General features: G+C 39.5%; 1 protein-coding gene across 3 annotated transcripts in view; it reads right to left on the bottom strand.

The window, feature by feature from the left end:
* The window catches only part of TSHR (thyroid stimulating hormone receptor), a 178,860-nt gene that overhangs the window by 41,198 nt on the left and 117,433 nt on the right, over positions 1-20,229 (bottom strand). For all 3 annotated transcript variants that reach the window (XM_025391838.1, XM_025391839.1, XM_025391840.1), the window contains 3 exons: positions 8,718-8,792; positions 5,592-5,666; positions 4,124-4,201 (listed from right to left, as the gene is read on the bottom strand). In XM_025391838.1, coding sequence (XP_025247623.1) covers positions 4,124-4,201; positions 5,592-5,666; positions 8,718-8,792 — 228 coding nt within the window. The remainder of the gene's footprint in view (positions 1-4,123; positions 4,202-5,591; positions 5,667-8,717; positions 8,793-20,229) is intronic.

Below are 20,229 nucleotides of genomic sequence, written 5' to 3'. Positions count from 1 at the left end.
GAGTAACAAACTTGTTACCATTAAAGATTTTAAAAGAATATTCCATATACATTCAGAAAAAGGGATTTGAGGTAACAGTTAACCCAATATCAATAGTGGAGGAGCAACTGCAGTCTCTTAAGGTAAATATTTTGAAAGACATTCATCTAAATGTGCGTGTTTTTATTTTTTCATTAATATTTAAAAGTTATTTCACCTTTGTATTTTATCCATCTTTTTATCCTCAGAGCTTATCATAGATTAAATATTTAAGGGTAATGGGCTGAATTAAATTAAACCTCATAGATGAATTTAAGAAAGTAGATAGACCGTGTCCTCTTACGGATTTTTTTTTTTTTTTTTTTTTTTTTTTTTTTTTTTGAGACAGGGTCTCTCACTCTATCACCCAGGCTGGAGTACGGTGGCTCAATCACGGCTCTCTGCAGCCTTGAATCCCTCGGCTTAAGCCATTCTCCCACCTCAGCCTCTCAAATAGCTGGGACTACAGGCATGTGCCACCATACCTGGCTAATTTTTGTATTTGTTGTAGAAATGAGGTTTCACCATGTTGCCCAGGCTAGTCTCCAGCTCCCGGGCTCAAGTGATCCGCCTGCCTCAGCCTCCCAAAGTGCTGGGGATTACAGGTGTGAGCCACTGGGCTGGAAATATTAATGTTTTAACTTGTTGCTATGTTTCTGTGACTAATTCATTCATTCAATGATTCAGGGAGCCAGTCTGAAATGTTATTATTTCTATTTCTTATTGAAGTTACTGAAACATGAAGGTGACTTGCCAAAAACACATTGGTCTAAGACTGTTGAGACTTAGGGTCCCTGACTTCAAATATAATTATTTTTTTGAGATGGAGTCTGGCACTGTTGCCCAGGCTGGAGTGCAATGGCATGATCTCTGCTCACTGCAACCTCTGATCCCGGGTTCAAGCAGTTCTCCTGCCTCAGCCTCCTGAGCAGCTGGGATTACAGGCTCCCGCCACCATGCCTGGCTAATTTTTGTATTTTTCAGTAGAGACAGGGTTTCACCATGTTGGCCAGGCTGGTCTCCAACTCCTGACCTCAGGTGATCTGCCTGCTGCGGCCTCCCAAAGTGCTGGGATTACGGGCATGAGCCACTGCGCCTGGCCGACCTCAAATATAATTATTTCCACCTACCAAAAGCAGCACCTCTTTCTGCAGGAGAAGGAACCCCAGCCTTGAGATCTCTGGGCTATATGGGAATGCAAGAGGGTATTGGTGGTTATTGGCATGAAGATAAGAGAAGACAGCTATAACCACACTCAGGCACGGCTAGTGGGAACTCCTAGTGGCAGTTGTAAGGGAACTTTGAAAACTACAGTAATCTACTACATGTGAACTTTGGGAACACATTAAGAAGCACACAGGGAAGTTCAAATTTGGAATTAGAACTGGCTCTGCCACTTAATAGCTGGATGATCCTGAGAATTTATCAACCTGTCTTATCCTCAGTTTATCTTGAAAAATATGATAAATAAGTACATAAATATAACATCCAATCAAAAGGTTGCAGAGAGGATCAAATAACTATATATTTAACAAAGTGAGGAACACTTTTTAGGTGACCATGTTAAAAGGAGTTGGCGGGTGCCTGTAATCCCAGCTATTCAGGAGGCTGAGGCAGGAGTCTTGCTTGAACCTGGGAGGCGGAGGTTGCAGTGAGCCGAGATTGCACCATTGAACTCCAGCTCTGGGTGACAGAGCAAGACTCTGTCTTGGAAAAAAATAATAATTAAAAAAAAATAAATGAAAGGAGTATCCTAAAACTTGGATTTATCCTATATAGTTGTGGGAAACTGAGCAAGATTCTCATGGCTTCGTTGTCGCTGTTGATGTGTTTGTTTTTGTTTCATCTTGAATAATTACATAGTGAGTTTAATTCCAGCTACTGGGTGAGGATTGCAATATCCCAGGAATATAAGCACAATGGCTGAGAAAACTCTGTGGATAAGTTAATTTTTTCTAAACTAGAACTCTTTTATGAAGATGTGAGAATTGTGCATTTGGCATTTTTATTTTCCTAAATTTGTTGAGAGTCCTGGACACTAAAAGTACTTGTTTGAGTTGCATTTCAGATATTAAATAGAATTCTTAATGAACAAATCAGCCTTGAAAAGGGAACATGGTGAAGAAAGACAAAAGAATTACAAACTTTGATTGAAACTTTCTCCTACCAGGAATACGGTACAAAGTCAGCTGTTGGAACATGTATCCTTTCATGGTGATAGTTTTTTGAGCCTGAGCTTTGAAGAAGCAAGGACTTTTGCCAAAATGTAGAAATAATCATCTGAAAAGATCACGAATAATCCATGCTGTCCTCTCCTCCACATTTTAGGAAATATGGGCTTCCCTCACTCAGATGTGTCTGGAAACACAAGCTGGGCTCCATGCTGGGTGTGGGACAATGAGCTTTCACTTGAGGGGGGTGCTTGAGATATGAGGGATTTAGAAAAATAGTGTCAAGGGGTAGAGGTAATATTCTATAAAGAAGTTTAGGCCGGGTGCGGTGGCTCACGCCTGTAATCCCAGCACTTTGGGAGGCCGAGGCAGGCGAATCAAGAGGTCAGGAGATCGAGACCATCCAGACTAACACGGTGAAACATGGTCTCTAGTAAAAATAAAAAAAATTAGCTGGGTGTGGTGGCGGGCGCCTGTAGTCCCAGCTACTCAGGAGGCTGAGGCAGGAGAATGGCATGAACCTGGGAGGCGGAGCTTTCAGTAAGCCAAGATTGTGCCACTGCACTCCAGCCTGGGCGACAGAGCGAGACTCCGTCTCAAAAAAAAAAAAAAAAAAGAAAAAAAAGAAAAAGAAAAAGTTTAGCATATAGGAGTTTCCTATGATGAGCACCATATGGCACAATGGAAAGCTTTACCGAGGAAGTAAATGGCTTTGAGGTTCGGGGCTGAGCAGGCTAAAAGCCTGGATCTTTTCTGCATATTAAGAAGAAATTATGACTGAGAAGCAGCTTCGTTTGTCTTTTCAAGAGACCTCTCACCAGGTTGTGATGAGAAGGAGCAGCCAAAATGCTCCACTTTTCCCAAAGTCGAGGCAACTTCAGTGGGCCCAAATTGATAAACTAGGAATGGCTCAGAAAATAGCTCCTTAGAAGAACTGTGTGAAGCTTGGATCCATTTTTCTGGGGAGTAATTTCATCAGGTTTTATCTGATAAAGACCCCCACCCCAACTTTAGTGTGAGCAGAGAAATGAAACTGGGGTGACAATCCAGGCAAAAACTTCACCAGGCTTGAACTGGGGCAGTGGTCCTGAAAATAGAGAGGAGATCCCACAGAGGTAGCTCCAACTCTACTTTGTGGCTTATACAATGAGAGAGGAATTTTCTACCAGCTTAGAGAATTAACTTATCCTTTATGCCTCTATTAGATCTTCTCCTTTAGAACATTTTGTGAATATCCCTAATTAAGCATCTATTTTTGACTGTGTAAAGGGCTTTGCCCCCATTCAAGCTCTGGAAAAATGCTGACCTATAGCAGCACTGTGCTTTCTATGTAATATTCCCTTACAGGAGCTTAATGACAGTTTGTGATTACTGAGTAAAAGTGCAAGTGCAGAATTTATAAAGCCCTTAGTGGCACCACATTTTTTTAACTCAGTGATCTTGGGAAAGTCACTTCAATTTGCTTAAACCCCAGTTCTTCTTCTGTAGAATGGGGATACTTGGATACAGATGATTATTCCATAAGACCTGCAGGCCAAATCTAGTCCACTGCCTGCTTCTATAAATAGAGTTTTATTGGAACACAGACATGCTCATTAGTGTATGTATTGAGTACGGCTGTTTTTGCCACACAGTGCCAGAGTTGACCAGTTCCTACAGAGGTTGCACGGTCTGTAACGCCTAACTGGTCCTTCATGTGAAAAATGCACCAACCACTGCCCTAATGGAATCCTCTTATCTTGTTACCTAAACTCTTTTGTAGTCTACAGAGTACCATCCCACAAGACAATACTCTTATTTAATTATATAAAACACTTTGTACTCTATAGAATATATACGATACGGCAGTACGGCTCTTGGATGGTCTGTAAACATATGAAAATGGCTCAAAATAGAATTTAGTTGATGGAGGGAGTAGAACTGGTAGTACTCACAGTGTCAAGGTTTCATTGCATAGTCCCTGAAAAGCATTCACAGGGATTGACGTCATGTAAGGGTTGTCTGTAATTTCACTGCGAGAGAGGGACAAAAACACTTAATGAAAAACTGTTTTCCTCCTGGAGCAGGAGTCTTGCTGCACATATGCACTTCAATCAATAACAGGACACAATAGAACTTAATCTTATTTCTTTTTAAGTTTCACTGACCCTTCTTAACCACTAGTGGCTCAGAGGTCTGGTGAGGTGGTGAGAGCTGTCCTAGATGACATGCACCTGGAGCCCAAGTGTGGGGTAAGCGAGAGCTTTAGGTGTGGGTGGAGGTCCCTGACTTAATCCTCATCTCGAGGGAGGCAGATGGATTTCAGAGGCTTCTCCCGAATCGGCAACACTTTGTCCACAACAACTAGAGTTTTCTACATGCATGGACCTTTAAGAAGGTCAGGATAAAAGGCTTAAACGATTTTATCTAATGAGTATTTCTAAAATGTCCTTCACTTGCCAAACTTCGCCAGGCTCCTGGAGAACCTTTCTATGCCAGCCTAGTTTCTGGAATATTGCTTACATTTTCAACTGAGCTCGTTTGCAACAAAGAAGTATGATCACTTTTCTTTTCTAGCAAAACCCCAAGAGTTTGAAGCTTATCATTCTACCTTTTGCTGACTTTTTGATGCAAACGCAACTTGTAATTCTCTCTGCCCTATGTCCTTTCATTCCTATACAATTAGTAAGACAACTGACCCGTGTCACCAGCTTTGAAAAAGGGCACATGGCTGCCAATCAAAGGTCACAGGCAGTAATTTGAGTAACCACCCCTGACTGTCCTTTGAGACACTGCTCAGGCAAACTCACTTGAGGTTTCTATTCCTCAGTTTCCTCGTTCATAAATGGAAAAGCAATAACTTTGTTTTATACCTTATAAGGTGACTGAGAGGAGCAAATGTCATGTGTGGGGAAAGTATTTAAAAAACTATTAAAACTATATGAAAAGTAAGGTATCATAGTTATCATCAAATATTCCTTCTATTCAACCATTCCCATTGGCAAAGAAACATCGCATAATTTCTTCCATTTAAAAACAAAAACACACAAACACAATCTTTTCTCCTGACTCAATATCCTCCAATTACTGAGCTATTTTCTGCTCCTTTTAATAGTAAACCTCTCAAAGGAGTTAATTATGGTAACTCTTTCTAATTCTCTCTACCCAAATCTCCCTTGAGCCCACTCCAACCAGCACTCCACTGGAACTGTTCTTGGCAGAGTCACCAACAACCCACATTGCTAAAGCCAGGGGTTATTTCTCAGTCCTTGCCTTACTTCATGCCAGTGTAGTCACAGGTGATCACTGCTTACTCCTTGAAACAATTGCTTTACTTAGCTTCAACCAACCCCCATGACTGTATTTTAGTTCTTGTCAGTGACAAACAAAATATTGTCAAACATGGCACGTGTGCATACTTACAGTATAAAGAATATATCAGTGGAATAAACTTTGGTCAGGTCAGGGAACATTTTAAGTCCAGTGTTGAAAATGCCACTAAATTAATGAAAAAAGAGGGAAAAAAAAGCATAGAATTTAGGTAAAAATATCAACACATAGGAAGAAGAATGATGTAAGAGCTGAAAGCATGGGTTCTAAAGTCAGCCTGTAGTCAAATGCCCAACTTCTTCACTAAATATCTGAGTTACTATGGGCAAATTCTGATGGTTGGATGAGATGATATTCCCCCAAGGCAGAATCATTAATCCAGTCCACCAATGTCAATGCATCTGCTTGGCTTAGAATACTCTGGAGATTGTTTTAACTGTGATTACTAGAAATATAAATTCAGTTTTCGTGTGTGTGTGTGTGTGTGTGTGTGTGTGTGATTTTCTTGTTTAATTGGAAAAAATTATGTGTGCGTTTGTGAAGGGCTAAGAAGAGGATGGGACAGGAAGATATGACTTTAAGCCAGCTTCATCTTTCAAGCTCTACATTATATTGTGCTGTTATTTTGCCAAGAATAGCTTTCCTATAGCAGTGACCTGAGAGTACCATTATAGTAGTACCATTAAAAAAAAAAAAAGTCCAAAGGGCCTTGCACGGTGGCTCACACCTGTAATCCCAACACTTTGGGAGGTCAAGGCAGGTGGATCACTTGAGTCCAGGAATTCAAGACTAGCCTGGCCAACATGGTGAAACCCTGTCTCTACTAAAAATACAAAAATTAGCTGCGTGTGTTGACGTATGCCTGTAATCCCAGCTACTTGGGAGGCTGAGGTATGAGAATCGCTTGAACCTGGGAGGCAGAGGTTGCAGTGAGCTGAGATCACGCCACTGCACTCCAGCCTGGGTGACAGAGTGAGACTCTATCTCAAAAAAGAAAGTGTCCAGAAAAGGAAGGGAACCAATTAAACACAACGTCTCCACCTTCCAAAGTTTATATCATCTGCAGAAAAATGTTAAGATTAAAAGACATGCATAAAACACCATGCACACAAAAATTCTCAGGCTCCTGATGCCTCCCAGATTTAGTTGGTTTAGCATTTGTTGCAGCTACTTGAATAATTTAGAATTTTTTTTTTGTTGAGAATTTGGCATGGCATAGAGCGAAACCTAGACACTACCCAGTAAGGCTTAGGGAAAGTCATCTGGTAGAAAAACCATATCTATTGATACACCTTCTGAGGCAAATTCAGACTTGACTCCTTCTAGAGAAGAAGGCATAGGATTTGAAGAGGCAGCAGGAGCCAGAGGTCTCAAAACAAGCAAATGGGAGGGACATTCCAGATAACTAAGGAGAGAGGTGAGATTCCATAAGGTATATTTGAAATACAGTAAACAAACTAGTTCAATTGTAATTGCTGCTCACGAAGAATAGTAGGAGGAAAAAAGGTCCAAGAGTCAAGTGGGTCCATATACTTAGACCAAGACCTTTCTAGTCTTCAAAAACCTCAAACAAATCCCTTAAAACCATCCTGTGGGTCTTCTTTCTGATGTCTTCTCTAATTACCTCAACCCCCCAAACACTGTATATGTCTCTCCTTTGTCACTTTCTATTATTCTTCTGTAGGAGAGGCACTTTTCAATTTCATACACATCTCCCCAATGAGATTGCAGGCAAGGACAATGTCTTAGAAACCTGTATGTTCCCCACAGAGCATAGAGTGGGGGATCATCACATCAAAGGGTTATTATATTATTTGAAACTCAGAGTCCATAAGAAGAGTGATTGTCTTATCCCATATGTTTTCATGGCTTTCCAGACATTCTTTCATCTCCATATGCCATCAGTGTCTTCTATTCCCTTAGCATCTCTCACACTCACCTCTTCAATATGCAACTATTGGCTGGGCGCCGTGGTTCATGCCTGTAGTCCCTTTGGGAGGCTGAGGCGGGTGGATCCCCTGAGGTCAGGAGGTCGAGACCAGCCTGGCCAACATGGTGAAACCCCATCTCTACTAAAAATACAAAAATTAGCTGGGCATGGTGGTGCATACCTGTAATCCCAGCTATTCAGGAGGCTGAGGCAGGAGAATCGCTTGAACCCGGGAGGCGGAGGTTGCAGTGAACCAAGATCGCACCTCTGCACTCCAGCCTGGGCAACAGAGCAAGACTCCATCTCAGAAAAAAAAAAAAAAAAAAAAAGCAACTGTTTTTAGTTCACCAAAGAAGCTTTGTGGATCCCTGTCTTTGTGTCTTTATCATGCTATTCCATTCAACTAAATTTCTTTTCTATCTCTCCCCATTCTTGTTCAGGATACCCTCTATTCATCCTTAAAGGCATATCTCATAAGATATCTATGATTACATAAGTTTGTTTTAAAGGTCTGGATGAAGATGAACTGAAATGTTAGTAGGGCTTATTTTAGGGTATTGGGATTAAGTTTTTAAAAATTTTTCTTCTTCATACTGTTTTTGTTTTCTAATTTTTATAATGCATGCAGGCAGGATAAAGGGCTCTTCCACCTGGTATCCAGAGGACCTGAGGTCATACAGACACATCCACTGAACACATTTTTCTCTGTACTAGGCAGTAAAGACTCAACAGGGAAAAAAATGTTGTGGTCCCTGTATTCATGGAGCTTATGGTTAGCTCATAAGGTGTTATCAAAGCAAAGCAGTGATAAGAAGAGTGATTATTACTCCCACTCCAGCAGTTGAAGTGGGAGGTTGAAACTGTTGTCCCTTCTGTTTTCCCTCCACTCCCCACAAAAGTGCATTTTGCCCTTTGTGGTTTTCTTTCCTGTGTAACAGCCCCTCTAATATTGTTGTGATACCTCTTTTCAAACAAAATTGACCAACTGGCTCTCAGAGTTTTGTTTTGTTTTGTTCTGAAATACTACATTTAAGGACCACATATACACAATAGCATTTTCTCTCTCCTGTTTCTTGGAGCGGGTCTCTGGTCCCAGCACTATGTGCTGACTTTTGAATAGGTTTTAAAAATGTGGACCGTTTCACCCGATACTTTGCCCTGACCCAGGCTATACACCATTAAAATGAACCTGGACCACATCATCCTAGGGAGATTCCTGGGAGACAACAGCATTAAATCTTACCCCCTCCCCCTCAAAAAAGTAGGATGGGAGAGGATTTAATACTTACAGGAACTTTAGGAGGGGGAGCTCTTTGAGGGCATCAGGGTCTATGTAAGTTAAGCTCCTGGTATTCCGAATTTCTCTATATAAGTTACAAGGAACACAGTCACTATATTACATCCGTATCTGTTCTTACCAAAGACAAAACAACATAAATCAGTTTTAACAAATGTTCATGAGAAAAATTTGCATTTATGTAGTACCCCAGGGACTGTAGCTGCCAGGGGTCCCATCAACAGCAAACTACTCCTGTCTCCTCATGGGGACCCAATGGCTGGTCAGCTCTCTTGCGTCATTGGCTTGGTTTCCACCCATTTTAATTTATGGGCTGCATTTTTCTTAATTGTAGTATCAGGTTTTTTTTTTTTTTCTTTTAGATTTAGAGAAAAAAGAAAAAACCCTCCAATGATTTGGTGAGGAGTTGAAGACAAATATCTTTATTATTTATAGGTATTCTGGCCAAGACAATGAGTGTTCAAGTGGGAGGTTGAGGGAATTTTATGCTGAATCACAGCGTAGTAAGATGGGCAGTGAGGCTCTGTCATTGCCACACCAGATGTACAGAAGTGGTACGTCTTCACAGTTCACTTGTGTTTATTTTGTCATGTCAGCAATTTAAGACTCTTCTGCATGTATAGTGTGATATCATGTGTCAGTAACTTATATACTTAGGTTTATATAAATGCTGATCAAGAATGCACAGTTAGAGAAATAAGTGACTGCTAGAAATGAACTCTCACTCGTTAAATTAAACATATTCAACATAGGTTGATTGGCTAAAAGAGTTTAAGGCATTCCTTATGCTTACCTGAAAAGTATATAACAACCCAGTAAACCTTTAGCATTTCTCCTTAGGAATGGCACCTAAAGGAACCAGCATCCAGTCATTGGCGGTGCCAATCAGAAAGCTTAGAATGTGACCTCTGTAATTTTTAAAGTTTTATTGAAAAAGAATTTACATTCTGTAAACTTCAAACATTGTATATAGGCACAGAGTTCAATGATTTTTAGTAACATTACATAACTGTGAAACCATCATCACAGGTTAGAACATTTCTATCCATGATAAAAGTAACCATAGGCCCATTTGCAGTTAGTTTCCACTTGCTCCTTTATGCTTAGAAACCACTGATCAGTTTTCTGTCTTTATAAATTTGCCTTATCTAGACATTTCATATAAATGGAATCATATAACAGGAAGTCTTTTGTGTCTGCCTTCTTTCATTTAGCATAATATCTGTGAGGTTCATCCATGTTGTAACATGAATTAGTAGTTCATTCCCTTTTATTTCTGAATAGCCAGATGGACTTGAGATAGAATCTTGGCTCTGCCACTTCTGATTATATGACCTTGGACAAGTTTTTTGGCCTCTTTGAGCCATAGTTTTCCTGTCTGTAAAACAGGAACAATTAATAACACCTCTTTTGTGGGGCTCTTGTGAGGATTAAATAATATTCATGAGGGATTTTATGTTTGGCCTTCACATAGTTAGGGCTCTATAAATAATGTTTTTATTATTGCTATTTTCATAAGTGCAATGAAAGCTAGAACAGACATCAGGGACTTGGGATTGGAGATGTTGTGACATTCTTGCAAAATTAGAAAAAGCCCTCTAGTTTTTTCAACTAGATATTTCAACTAAGGACACTGAATATGAAATAGACTTTGGAAAAGACAGGATGGAGTTAACTCTGAGAACAGAAATCACCTACCCCTGTCCTCCCTACACACACAGCTTACTGTCTATAATAATATACCCTTACTGGTCCATTGTCCTCATTAACATAACTGCTATTCCGGGAGACTCTTGCCCAGGCAAATTGCTTTATTGTTCATTACAGAGAGTTTTTGAAACAAAGAACCATCAACACTTCAATAGAAAGCAGCAACAGTTTATACCCCAAGATCTTAAAACTCCTCACTTCCAAATCCTAAACTACTAGGTCATGATTTTTACCCAAACAAGACCCTGCATGGAAAGACCTTCTTTAGACAATCTTTCATTTTTTATCCTGGCTTTAAAATGCAAGCCCATATCCTTGGAATTCCCTCTGTCCTGAGCAAAGTGTGACAGTTGGCCACCCTACTCCAAAATCTCATAATTTTTCCACCTTGCCCCTCTAGAGACTATCAGTCTCTGCTGAGCTTGTTCACTCTTTCCAGGGTGAGCCATAAACTCCTTGCCAGAGCTTTCCACTGGGGGAGGAGGGTTTGAACTTCTGTCAGAGACAAACAAATGTAAACCAGGTTTGGGAGTTTGGAAATTGAGCTGGGTTTGCAGTCGGGAAAATTGCTCCACAAGGGACTACGGTTGAACAAGTAGTCTTGAGTGAGTGGTCCGAGAGAACATCACAGTTAAAGAAAATGCAGCCCACCTGGGTCAGCTGAAAAGGTAGAGAATAAAGGGAAAGGAAATGCAGCTGCTAGAAACAGTTGATTCAATGAGGCTGGCAACTTACCTGGAGGCTGGAAGAGGAGAAATGTGGGAGAGGCAGCAAGGAGAGAGAAGGAAACATGAAAGAGGAGAGGATTTCTGGAAGGAAATGTAGGAGCTACAAAGAAGAAAGATGAATCAGAGACCTCACAAGAAAACAGCAAGGAAAAGAAGCTGCTTTCTGAGGTAAGGCAACAGCTCACCACTTGCTTACAAGTGACTTTTGAAAACTATCTCCTGAAGCAGAGAAGGGGTGGAGTGGTCGTAGACTGCCAGTAGTTTAGCTAAATGGAGAGAGATAACAGCTGGGCACGGTGGTGCATGCCTGTAAGCACTTTGGGAGGTCGAGGCAGGTGGACCACTTGAGGTCAGGAGTTCAAGACCAGCGTGGGCAACATGGCGAAACCCCGTTTCTACTAAAAATGCAAAAATTAGCCGGGCGTGGTGGCTTATGTCTGTAATTCCAGCTATTTGGGAGGCTGAGACATGAGAATCACTCGAACGCGGGAGGCAGAGGTTGCAGTGAGCCGAGATTGTGCCACTGCACTCCATCCTGGGCTACAGAGCAAGACTCTATCTCAATCAATCAATCAATCAATCGAGAGAGGTAACATAAGAAGCAAACGCAGCTAGTAAAATCTTTTCAAAGACAGGAGGAAAGGAAGGGCAGAAGTGAGTACAAAAGAACATCTAATCAGAGAAGGGTGAAAGAAGCGTTCAAATTTGAATGTCTTCAAGCATGCCTGTGAGGGTGAATTTAAATCACACCATTCTGAGTTAAGCAATTATGGCCTGAGTGTGCAGGAGGCTAGCTATGCTGCCAGAAAACTGGAGACATTGGAAGAAAGAAAAGCGGTTTGTAATTCAGCACACTAGGAATGGAGATGCCCTCCAGAGCTGAAGATGGCTGTGCCTTGAGCAACCTGAGGCCCTGAGTGATGATTGCCTGAAGGTGGCTGCTCTGCACACCCACTCATCCATCCAGTACTGTCCCATGAGCAAGAAGTAAACCTCACTCACTTAGGGCTATCACATGTCTGTATTTTTGTCTATTTCTTATAGTAATTCACCTGCCCAAACTAATAAGCATAAATAAAATTCCAAAAATGTAGAGTACTCAGTTCACAGTGGTCACATCTAGTAGATAGGTTTAAAAAGAAGGAATGTGTAATTTTCACTTTTTATTTTATCTCAATCAAAAAAATGTAATAAAGAGGATGCAAAAAATCTCAAACTTTAAAAACAAAAAAGTAAAGCTTGATATATTCTATATAAAAAATAACATTAAAATATATGCCCAGATAGGCTGCTTAAGTATGCTGTTTTATGGAACAAGGCTCTTTTTCTTTGTTGGGGAAATGTGCAAGGCTCTTAAAGCATATTTATTAGAAAAATTCAGTTTTGGAAGATGATATGGTCTGGCTCTGTGTCCCCACCCAAATCTCATCTTGAATTGTAATCCAAATTGTAATCTCCACATGATGGGGGAGGGACCTAAATCTCATCTTGAATTGTAATCCAAATTGTAATCCCCATGTGTTAAGGGAGGGACCTAAATCTCATCTTGAATTGTAATCCAAATTGTAATCCCCAGGTGTTGTGGGAGGGACCTAAATCTCATCTTGAATTGTAATCCAAATTGTAATCCCCACATGTTGGGGGAAGGGCCTCGTGGGAGGTGACCAGATCATAGGGTGGTTCCCCCATGCTGTTCTGATGATAGTGAGTGAGTTTTCATGAGATCTGATGGTTTCATAAGGGGCTCTACCCCACTTTGCTTTGCACGTCTCTTTCCTACTGCCATGTGAGAAAGAACCTGTTTGCTTCCCCTCTGCCATTATTGTAAGTTTCCTGAGGCCTCCCCAGCCATGCAGAACTGAGTCAATTAAAACTCTTTCTTTTATAAATTATCTAGTCTCAGGTATTTCTTCATAGCAGCATGAATACAAACTAATACAGAAGATTGAAGGGTAAAAAGAAACAGTGTACTTTTTTTTCACCTGGGGGAAGGTGTGAATTTCCTCCTAGTGAGGGAATAACATAACTGACTCATGTGATGCAGGTAAGGATCATCCTGATTTTGCGGACAAAACTATGGAGACATGTTTTGAAAGGGCAAGTGAATAATCTCCTGTTATACGCTTAGAGGCAACACTGGGCCTTTATCTAGAACTTATGACTTCAAATACAGCCTTTTTTTTTTTTAAAATGATGTTTCAAGGATATCATCTGGCAGAACTAAAAATATATGTAAATATTCATTGTCTAATTCTCCTTCATTATATTTCAAATAAAATAAACATTTAAATGAAAAGTGTAACACTGCTGTCCAATGTTCAGTTTTCACAAATCAACAGATCAATAATTCAGCATGCATTTAGGTTCACTTAATCACATGTCTACATTCTGGGTTTTTTTTTCTTCCTCTAAGAAACATTTATTAATTCTCAATAAAAGCCTAGCACAGGACAATTGGCTTTCCTGTTACAACTAGTATTGCAGCAGGCACTCAGTCCCTGAGTCCACCCCTCATACAGTATATGGGAAATCGGCAGGGTGAGAGAAGGGAGTTCTCAGGTGAGAGAATGAGGAACAGAAGAAGGGGAAAAGAAGACTTAAAGTCTTCTGTTAAGGAAGACTTCTTTTTTCCAACCACTAATTTCCTTCCATTTTCCTAGTGTCCCCCTTCCTACCTCAATTATTCAACAGGCATTGGGTTGTGGCATTTGACTGTGCTCCTCACCCTGGACATATTTCCCCACACCCTAAACTGCCCCAGTTCATGAGTGAGAAGCATGCCAAGCCAGGCAACAATTTGAGGGCAATCAAAAAGCCGACTTTACATTTCATCTGCAAAATTAGATGGGACGAAAGGAGATGAGAACACTTCAGACCAGCATAAACCAAGGAGACTCAGTTAGACTCAGATGTCAGAAGAGAAGCTGCCACAGCCAATTTATTGTTAGCTAAAACAATAAATTGAACAAGAATATTAGCCAAAAGCCTAGCTCTTGACTAGTCCCCAGCTTCTTTTTAACTCTTGTTTCAATTTGATTTCCAATTTTTTTCCTGTTTACTTTTAAGTGCCTATGTTGTGGGATCAGGAGGACCAGAGAGAGATCTCGGGGTATATACAGGAGGATATCTTTATTATTGAGTGCACTCAGACTTAAGCAGACTTGATGTCCAAAGACTGGGCCTAGAAGAAAGACAGCACTTGACTTTTATACACATTTCACAAAACAGGGTGGGCTAGCTTGAAGCAAGCTTACAGTGGCATGAAAGTGGGGATACAGAGGCAGGACAAACTCAGGATTGCACATGACCATTGCCAAGCAACCTGGATGTTCATTATCTAGAAGATTTGCTCTAAAGAGCCTTGCATTGGTTTCTCTCATAACCTTCACTGTGGTGCCCAGGCAGCTGTAGTTCAGGCCTACTCAGGCTTTTTATGACTTTCATTGTATTTCTCAGATAAAACAGAATACTTGAAGTCAATAGTTACAGAGAACAGAGATCCATAAACTTATTCCATGGAACAAAGGAAAGTTTGTTTTCTTCTCCCTATATAGAGGGAGTGCTGGGAGAGTCCCTAGAGCACATTAGACCATATTATCAAGACTTTTCCTGGGTCTGGGCTGTGCCTGTTGCTGCCTCTGGGACAAGTCAGCCTAATATAGGAAAGCTTATTTCTCTTTCTTTTTAATTTTATTTTTATTTAATTTCCTGCCTCACCTATAGTTCAGAAAAATGGAAGGCAGTCACCTTGATTTTGCCTAGGTTTGCTCACTCAAGTGGGTGGAGTGGGAAGAGATTAATTAGAATATAAGTGAATAATTACTGGCCATCTATTAGGTGTACTTTACTGCATACTCTGGGTGATATAAGGAAATAGTTGCTATTTATTTTAAAAACAAGATGTGTATACATTGCCCAAGCCATCATTTTGTTACTATAAATTCTTTAAGTGCTATACAATCCCCAGGTGAAAAGAGAGACTAATAAATAGGTAAATTAATTTTAAGGTAGCATTTTAGGACAGGGTTCTATCACATAATACATTACTGATGTATCTTAACATCAAGTATTAATTTCCAGTGTAATGCATATTGATCTTTAAAAGTTTATTTCATCTGACTATAGAGGTAATATATATTTATTGTAAAAACTTTGAAACACATTCATACAAAAAGGAAATGAACTTTCTGACAGCTGACCATCCTCCTGGAGGGTGGTGTGCCAAGGGAGGGTATGGAAGCTCTGCACCCCTCCCCCATACTTCACCCTAGGCAAATCTTCGTCTCTATCTTTTGTAATATCCTCTATAATAAGCTGTTAAATGTAAAAAAAAATTTCCCATCATTTGATAATACAGAGAAAAACTATTTTTTTCTGTCTGTTAAGTGTGTGTGTATATATATACACACACACACACACATATATATAAATAACATAATGACAAAGGCTTTTCTTATGTGATTAAATTGTCTATAGCAACAGATTTTTTCTTTACAAGTTAGGGTCATGCTATGCTGCCCAGGCTGGAGTGCAATCACTATTCACAGGCAGGGTCATAGTGCACTACAGCCTCAAATCCCTGACCTCAGCCAACCTTCCCACCTCAGTCTCCCAAGTAGCTGGGACTAAAGGCTCATGCCACCACACCTGGCTAGTATGTCATATGTGACCATTCTCTTAGCTAAGCATTTAAGTCCTTTCCAAATTCTGTCTATTATAAATAATTAACTCTGAAACAAATGGCTTTTTTACATTAACTTTTTTTCACTACTCTATTTTCTTACGGAAAATGTATAGAAGTGGAATTACTGGGTCAAAAGTTAAAAGTCTGTCAAAGCTCTTGGTATACATTAGATCCATAGCTTCTAAAGCCCTGACTGTTAGACTGGCACTTACTTTTCATATGAATCTATAATATGAAAGTTCACAGAATAAATTATTTCCTACATTATCAAGGATTTTCAATGAGAGAAGTCTTAATTCTTTGATAATTATTAATGAATTATTGTTAACATTTCAAATGTAACTGGAGGAAAGAAATAATCTATAACTGAAAGGCAATATTCATGATTTGATGTATCTTTTAATTTATTGAGAAATTAAAAAACAAGATATATTGAGGAGAGTTTATAAGTATTCAGATTTTTGAAGCAGATTGAAGAAAATTTAAATTATCAGCAGATTTTCCACTAAAAGTAGAACATTATAGAAGTGATTCTCTAAATTGCCTGGCAGGTGCCTACAGCTACTTTCACGATTATTTAAGGATTGGTGCTAAAGCTGGTGATTTTGAAACCTCTGATGAATCCACTTGATTCAACTTAGTGGATCAGCAAAATAAAGTCTTATTATACTATAGGCATAAGTCATACACTTTACCTATCCCAGTTGTAAAATTTTTAACTTATTTTTGATTTAAAAAAACTCAGATAGGCCGGGCACAGTGGCTCACGCCTATAATCCCAGGACCTTGGGAGGCTGAGGCAGGAGGATCATGAGGTCAGGAGATCGAGACCATTCTGGTTAACATGGTGAAATCCCATCTCTACTAAAAATACAAAAAATTAGCCGGGCATGATGGCACACACCTGTAGTCCTAGCTACTTGGGAGGCTGAGGCAGGAGAATCCCTTGAACCCAGGAGGTGGAGGTTGCAGTGAGCCGAGATTGCACCACTGCACTCCAGCCTGGGTGACAGAGCAAGACTCAGTCTCAAAAAACCCCAAAAACCAAAAAACAAAAAACCCGAAGAACACTCACATAAAAGCAAAAACATTCTTCTGAGGGCAGCATTTCTTTTTCTTTGCCTTTTTTTTTTTTTTTCTTTTGAGATAGGGATCTCATTCTGTTGCCCAGGCTGGAGTGTAGTGGCATGATCATGGCTCACTACAGCCTCAACGTCGTAGGCTCAAGTGATCCTCCTGCCTCAACTTCCTGAGCAGCTGGGACTATAGGCAAGTGCCACTGTGCCCAGCTAATTTTTAAAAATATTTTTCATAGAGATGATGTCTCACTGTGTTTCCCAGGCTGGTCTCAAACTCCTGGGCTCAAGCCATCCTTCCGCCTCAGTCTCCCAAAATGCTGAGATTATAGGTGTGGGCCACCACGCCTGGCCAGCATTTTCTTTAATTATTGCAGTTATTTTAATTAAGGAGATTTGATGGCATTGTAGTGGTTTTGGAGGCAGACATTTTTGGGTTCAAATTATCAGTTTGAAATGTCTTAGCTAAGAAAACTTTGGAAAGAGCTCTGCAAGGTATGTATTACCATCTTCATTTCACATAGCAGAAACTAAGGCTTGGTAAAAACTAGTGAGACAGTGTATGTGAAGTACTTTTAGTGAAGTGTGGGCCCACAAAAGGCATTCAGAACTCGGTAACTATTATTACTAGGAGTAACAACAGCAGCAGTCTGTATGTTATTGACTTTCTTACAGAGAAAGTACAACAGAAAATGAAATTGTCCAATGTTTCATCATTTTGCAGATATAAATCTTTATTACATGCATACTTTTCAGTCCAAACAGTATCCTCGCTGAAGTTACAACCCAGGGGAAATGATTTATATCCACTTAGGATGCTGAATAACTCATGGAGAGCCTACCATTCTTGTATTTTTTTCTTACAAATCGTCAATGCCTTTACCCAGTGTTAACTGACATATAATTGCTACTTCCTCTGACTACCTATTGTTGCATAGCAAATTACCCCAGATTAAGTGGTTAAAATAACATTTTATTATAGCTCACAATTTTGTGGATCAGGATGCCAGGCAGTGCTAAGCTGGGTGATTCTTCTGCTCTATGTAGCCTCCACCAGGATCACTGGGTGTTATTCATCTGGTGTCTGGAACAATTTGGAGGGTCCAAAAGGGTGTGCTTCTATGCCTGGCTTTTTGATGGGAATTGCTAGAAGGTTAGGCTCAGCTAGGCTCTTCTCCATCCCAGGATCTCAGGATCTTCCCACATGGTCTCTCCATCAGTGCAGTTGGACATCTTACATGGTTGTTCAGGGTTCCAAGGATATAAAGTGAAAGCTGCCAGTTCTCTTAAAGACTGGGACTAGAACTGGCATTGTATCACTTCTAACATACTCTATTGAAATATTAGAAAAAATGTTCAAATTTAAACAAACCAGCAACCCATAAATCCATGAAGTTCAGCAAACCTTAAGCAGAATAAATATTAAAAAACTCACTTAGGCATATTATGATTAAACAGTTGAAAAGTAAAGATATAGAAAAAGTTTTACAAGTAACCAGAGGGGAAAAAACACTTTACCTACAGGAGAATAACAACATGGATATGACTACTCATCAGAAAAAAAGAAGGCCAGAAGACATTGAAAGATATTTTCAAAGGGCTGAAACAAAAATGGCTTTGCTAGAATTCTATACTCAGCAAAAGTGTTTTTCAAATATTAAGATAAATATATTTTCAGTAAATGAAACCTCAGAAAATTTGCTGCCAGTAGAACCACACTGAAATACTAAAAGGTTTTTGGGCTAAAGGGAAATAATTGGACCTACAGAAGGGTAGGGACACTGGAAATATTAAATATGTTGAGTGTACATAAATGACTATTTTTTCTTTACTCAAATTAAAGTTAACATAATAATGTGTTATGAGGTTTATAACATATATAGGAATAAAATATATGACAACAATAGCATGAAAGATGGAAGAAGGTAAATGGAATTTGAATTTCTAAAGGTTCTTACATGATTACAGAGTAATATATTATTTCTAGGTAGACTGTGATAAGTTAAGGATGCGTATCGTAATTTCTGGAGTAATCAAAAAAATTTGCAAAGGACTTAAAAGCCAATGGATCACAATATTAATAAATAAAACCAAAAACAACTAGATTAATCCAAAAGAAGACAAAGGAGAGATAAAGGAAGAAAGAACAGAGAAGACAAAGCAAATAGGAAAATGGTAGACTGAAATCCAACCATATCAATAATTACAATAAATGTCATGGATTAAACACTCCAATTAAAAGACTGAGATTTTCAGGCTGCATATAAAAGCAAGATCCAATTCTGTGATGTTTACATGAAATGCATTTTAAATATAAAGATGTAGTTATTGAATCTCAGTTGTTTTGACTGTAAAATGATAGTAACTACTTTAGAGAATTGTTGTGAGGATTAAATGAGTAAATATGTGTTGAGCAATTAGTGTAGTTCTTGGGATATGGCAAATGCTCAATTAAGGTTGGCTAAACATATATGTGTGCATGTGTGTGTACACACATATACTAAACATTCTGTCAGATTTTTCATTAATTCAGACTAGCCTACTCTTCCAATTCATTATTGTTAAAACCCATGTTCAGAATACATTGTTTCATTTTTTTGTTCGTTTTAGTTTGATTTCCTCACAGCTTGGTGTAGGTGAATGGCACACAAAGCATCCTGCCTTATGGAGACTTCTTATAATCAAATATCTGCATTGTCGTAATAAATTTTAGTAAGTTCTAAGCCAAAAAGCATTCAAGGATAGATTCAAATGGGGATCTAACTTAAATGCAGGAGTGGCCTGAAGGGTATGTGTCTCTGTGTAGATCATAATTAGGCTGAAAAAAATAATCAGTAGAGTTAACTAGGCAGAGAGAGGGCGAGAAATAGATTTCTAGGCAGAGGCAAAAGCATGTGAATACCCTGAGATGAGAAAGATCTTGGACTGTTTAAAAAACCAAAGAACACAGGTGTGCAGGAGTGGAGCATGATGAGAACCCAGAGGTGGGCAGGAACCAGCTGAACTTGTGGGCCTGGATGTTAAGATATTTGGATTTTATTCAAGAAAAATCATTCTGGCTGCTGTGAAGATGCTGAATTAGAGGAGATCAACTGGAAATACTCAATTGGAGTTAAGATATAAAATTATTATAGTTCAAACAAGAGATGATGGTAGCTTAAATAAGGTTGGTGGCAGTGGAGAGGAAGAGGATACATTTTCTGTGTATTAGGGTAGTAGAATCAACAGGACATGGTGAAGGAGTAGAAGTGGGTGATGAGGAAAGAAGGTATAGTGATACCTCTCAGGTATCTGGGATTTGCATCA

This window comes from Theropithecus gelada, chromosome 7b (genome assembly GCF_003255815.1).
Source record: "Theropithecus gelada isolate Dixy chromosome 7b, Tgel_1.0, whole genome shotgun sequence".
Taxonomy (NCBI): Eukaryota; Metazoa; Chordata; class Mammalia; order Primates; family Cercopithecidae; genus Theropithecus; species Theropithecus gelada.
This window is presented reverse-complemented; position numbering and strand designations above follow the sequence as displayed.